General features: G+C 37.5%; 1 protein-coding gene across 3 annotated transcripts in view; it reads right to left on the bottom strand.

The window, feature by feature from the left end:
• HDX (highly divergent homeobox) overlaps window positions 1–5382 on the bottom strand; it is a 93567-nt gene that overhangs the window by 81062 nt on the left and 7123 nt on the right. For all 3 annotated transcript variants that reach the window (XM_019536485.1, XM_019536486.1, XM_019536484.1), the window contains exon 2: window positions 565–1689. In XM_019536485.1, coding sequence (XP_019392030.1) covers window positions 565–1689 — 1125 coding nt within the window. The remainder of the gene's footprint in view (window positions 1–564; window positions 1690–5382) is intronic.

The following is a 5382-nucleotide window of genomic DNA, read 5'->3' as shown; positions in this document are numbered from 1 at the left end:
CCACCCACCATTCTCCCCTCCTTCATCTTAGCTGGCAGGAAACCCTAGTCCTTAATTAGAAGGACAGGAAGCAAAAGAATGTATAGCTGTTTGGGGCATGAAGGAGAATTAATGGAAAATTAGCACTTCCAGGCTGCACATCAAACTGCCATTTAAAAGGGCAGAAGATGGTACAATCAGTAACAGTTGTTACGAGATGCCAGCAACAAGCTTCAGCTTCTGCCAGCAAGCAGCGTACAAAATCCCCATGACTCTAGGTACATACTCTTGTTACTAAAACGGTGCTAAAAGCCTATGCTATCCAGTCTTCACTTGCTCATGCTTTGCTAAACTAAAAACTGGTACACTAGCATATGCAACAATCATACCTTTATTTTGCAGTGTATACATACCCTCATAAACAGCTCACAGAAATGTATACAATAGCTAGGAAAAAACCTGAAACAGTGTCAAGGAGTACTATCAGATTCCATTAATTTACTTGATCCAGATGCATTACTTTCTTGACTTTCAAGGCATCTTCTTCTTGAAAATCTGATAGACAAATATAAATCTACAGATTACCTGGTAATTGTTTTGGTTTTGTGAGAGCCTCAGTTGATTTGATGATGTAAAATGAGGAGAAAAATTACTTCTTGATGGATTAGCACTGCTGTACAGTGTACTGGATGTTGTATGTAATGAGGTCCGTGGAGGCAAATGGTAGTCTCTGTTATGATACAGTACGTTGTCAGGCAAGTCCCTGGCATTCACCATCTGTGAGCTGCAGCTCACGTTTCTTCCTGGCCCATGCAAAGCTGTGCTTTGGTTCTCTGCTCGAAGGGAACTGCTGCTTTCACAAAATCTTGAATAATTCTGTATCTGTGCACCCATAGATGCCAACTCTTCTTCTCTAGCATATTCATCATCAACATCTCCCGTTTCCATTGCAATGGACAGGCAACTGCCTTCCACTGAACAATGTTTCTGTGATGTATTTCCTCCCATAATCCTTTGAGGCTGATCAGTAACTGCCAAGGAAAAAACTTCACGAATTTCCAAGTTTTGTGTGCTACAAGAAGGGTCTCGAATATTAGCCCTTTGTCCAGATGGGATGTGTGATACAATAGCTGTGTGTTCATGTTTTTGTAACCTTTGACATCCAATTGGTTCAGCTTTACAAGGCCTGTGACATATCACTGGCTTCTGAGGCAATACCAACTCCGCAGTCTGAACTGAAGAACCACCATAATTTTTCCTGGTGTGATTGTATATGGAGTTTGCAGAATTCAACACACTTGTCTGTCTTGACAAAATTATAGTTTTTTCCCCCAATAATAGCGAGGCATTTTTACAGTGTGATGCTGCTTGTCGTCCTATAGGTATGTGCTGCTGAAATTCTGTATCACTTTTTACAGGTGGTCTCTGACTAGAGTTTTTATGTATATCAGTCACTGAAACATTAGTCTGTTTAGTGCAGCCCTGCCTGCTAGATGTAGTAGCAGGACTGTATATACCAGTCACTATTACATCATTGTTAGAGGAAGTCCAAGAAGACTGCTGGCTTTGGGATCGAGCAATGTTTACCACATTTCTAACTGCTGGTTCTGGAAGTACTGTAGGGGTGCTAGATACAGTCCGTGGCGAGGTACCTCCAGATTCTGCAACATTCTTGCTGCTCATCTTTCTTCTTTTATTGCCAACCCAAGTCTGCAAATACAGAGTATTAATATGAAAAATATTAGTATGAATTCTATTTTAATAATCAAGGCCTCAAGTCTGAAAAGATGTAAGGACACATTTTAGATCAAAGTTAAGCTTTTATAAATATCTTTTAGAAATGAGTAAAATTGAGTAGGATTTTGTGAAGGAGAGAACAGGATAGATTATGTAAAGCCAAAACTAATCAGTTCTGGGGATCCAGGTCCCACTTCATTCAAATCCTCAAGTTCAGTGAAATGCAAATAAAGATTTACAGTTTTGACCCCTTTTTTTGAAGGGCACATGCAATTTATCGTATCTTGCTATCTGCTCTAAAACTATCTTTACATAATTATGGTAGCAGCTTATAATTATCTCTTTCACTTACCTGTGCTTGGTTTAACTTTAACTTTTTATTCAGAAAGAAAGCAATATACAGTACTATGTATAACTCCTTCCAATTTCAATTTTTACCATGGGAGGGGAGAGGGAGGAGAACGGGACTTTTGGCACTGGCACTTTGAAGCACTTTTGAAAGAGGCAGCTTTAGTGAGGGAGTCAGCTTACTATCAACATCTTTACTATTAAATAATTGAGCAGATGTTTTTCAAGACTGCCTTACTAAAAAACAAAAAACTAGGGTTTTTTGGGCAATATCTTTTATTGGACTAACTGTATAGTTCGGAGAGACTCTACACAAAGTGTTTGGGTACAAAGCTCTCTCAGGTCCCCATACAGTTGGTCCAATAAAAGATTTTCACCTAAATGGAATCCTTGCCTTTCATATTGCCTGGACCATTATAGCTATAGCACCCCAGCTCTACTGTTAAAGACACTAATGCCTCTTACGTAGTTAATAAATAAAACACAAACTGGGTCCCAATAAAGTACCAAAGAATTCCCAGAAAATTAAAGTGTTTTTAGCTAAATGGGATTCCACTGAAGAACTGAAATAACAAATCGGCTAAAAAGAAGTCTTTTAAGAGGTTAAATTTATAGTATGAATATTTTTACATCAGACACTTTAAGAGTTGCTCTTAATAAGGAATTAATCAAATTACACAAATACAATATAGGTTAATAGGTTTGAGTTCAAGGAAAAGAGTAATTTTCCACTTTGGATGTTTCTGTAACTAATAAAAGGCATTATAAAACAAGACATTCTAAAGAATAAAAGACATTTTCAAGAGAACATTTTCCTCTTTGGGACAGAAATATTTGTACATTAATTTCACAAACCTATTACTAGTTTTATACAAAATAAATCAAGTTAGGAAAACTTCCTCAGTAAGCAAGAAATAGAATACATTGAGAAACCTCCTTAAGCATCTAAAACAATTAAATATTAATTAACTGGAAACATCAGATTATGACTTCTAAGATCATGACCACACAAACCCTTACTGTGCAAAGGTAGATTAGGACACTAATGAGATTGTTCAATTTAACACACTTTACATTCAGATTTTGTAAACTGTCCATTTCAACTCATTAATGCTCATTTTATATAAAGTAAGATTATCATGGTGGGAAATAGTAATTAGAAAAAAAATACTAAATGAATATTATTATTTAAAAAATAGTTATGGATTTAGGAAGCTAAAAATAAAGGCTTACTTCAACTCCAACTATGCAGCAAGGTTATTTTTCTGGATCTCATATTCCAGCAGAAAGATCAACAGATAATAAAAGGTTTTTGATAAAATTCCGCAAACTAAGTGGTCAGTTTTATACAAAAAAAGAGGAAGATTTTACTCTGTACTTGTATTTTTTTACTATACTGACAAAGAAATTCAAGACAAAAACAAAATCAGGTGACTCCCCTCCTTAGACATTGGCACACCCCACATAGATTTAAATAAATCGTTATAATCAAGTGACACGTGAAATATGCATATTAAAAGAAAAAGGTAACTTATGGTATTGTCTTCTACAAGCATGTAGCATAAGATAAATAAAATAGCATCGTAGCATGCAATATATGAAATACCCTTCTTGATAAATGTAAGTGAGATTTTCTTACTGATGGTAACTGATATAAATATAAAGTGACACTTAATGCCATGATCCAATAAAACACTTAAGTAAACATATACTGAAGCGTGTGGATATTAATGGGATTAGTCAAATACTTAAATTCCTAAATGGAGCAAGACATTATTTCTCACATTGTTTAAGTTCTCTTTCTTCTTAAAAGGAACAAAGACAAGAAAGTATGTATGAGAGTGCCCCAAATCTCAAGTTAATCTCTCAATTAGTTAACACTCAGACAATATTTCTACTTATAAATTAATATTACATTCATATTACTTTTTGTTTCACTTCTACCACAATCTTTTTTTTTGTTTTGTAATGAGAAAGAGACCCACATAAATATCTAAAAATAGCCAATACTTTAATAGTTAGGGCATTCACCTGGTATGTGGGACACCCAGATTTCACACCCCAAGCAAGCAGCCTAGACATTAGGCCTTTCAGTCTCTCCCACTAAATGAGTTCCAGTTTGTATGGAAACTTAAGATTTCTTTTGAGCTGGAGCTTTTATCTCCTATACTCGAGGTAAGTGCATTAACTACTAGGTTACATTCAGTCCCCTGTTCTCCCTTTGTATCAGTGTTTCTCAACCTTTTAAGTAGCAAGTACCCCCTAACTTCTGAAAATTTTAATAAGTACCCCAACACTCAATTTTCCAGGAGATTTTATATTTACAGACTAATGTGTGCCATATGTTGGAAGAAGGGCTGTGTATATAAGGCTGTGATATGACAGATATCTGATCTGGTGTGGGTAGGGTTGCCACCTTTTTACACCGGGGTGCACAACTCAGGTATGTACCTGGGCTAGAGGTGAAGTTGGCCAAAGCTAGGAGGGCTGAACCAAGTGCCACACAAAGTGCAGCATGCCAAATTATTACTGGGAATTTAAAGTGCAGCACAGTGCACCAAATTTTTTGCCATAGTTTTGAGAGGAGGCAGGGGCAAGAGAGAGTGTGTTGGAGTACCCACGTACCGCTTGCCTGTGTCTCATGTACCCCCAGGGGTACGTGTACCACAGGTTGAGAAACTATGCTCTATATAACCAAAATTCACTGGGTCCAAGTAGAACCACTACAACAAGAGAAAAACAGATAAAGACCAACTGTATAGAGTCCAGCTATTTATAACACTAACTTGTAATATTGTAGATCCTAATTTAAGCCCCGATCTGAAACAATCAGGGACTTCATTTTGTTCCCCCACATCATAGGTGGGTGCCCTACTGGCTAGGGACAGACATTACACGTAATGGGTATAAGTGATCAGAAACTGGTTTAAACCTGTAACAGAATCTAAGTTCAACACATGCAAACCAGTTTCAAAATGGCCAAAACTGGTTTGAGATAAACCTGGTTGAATGTTGCATCAGACTTAACTGATTATGCTCAAACCGGTTTATGCAATGTCTGTCCCAGATCCCTTACTGGTTTAACTTAAACCAGCATCCCCCACTATCCCAGCATGCTCTCTAGGCTGGGCTCTGCTCCATAGTTTCATAGTTAGTAGGGTCGGAAGGGACCTGAGCAGATCATCAAGTCCGACCCCCTGCCACGGCAGGAAAGAGTACTGGGGTTAAACAATCCCAGCAAGGTGATTGTCAAGCCTTGTCTTAAAGACCCCCAGGGTAGGAGCCAGCACCACTTCGCTTGGAAGTTGGTTTCAGATC

The sequence above is a fragment of the Crocodylus porosus genome, unplaced genomic scaffold (assembly GCF_001723895.1).
Source record: "Crocodylus porosus isolate Cpor-Errol unplaced genomic scaffold, CroPor_comp1, whole genome shotgun sequence".
Classification (NCBI taxonomy): domain Eukaryota; kingdom Metazoa; phylum Chordata; order Crocodylia; family Crocodylidae; genus Crocodylus; species Crocodylus porosus.
Note: the sequence above shows the minus strand (reverse complement) of the source record. Positions and strands in the feature narration are given on the sequence as shown.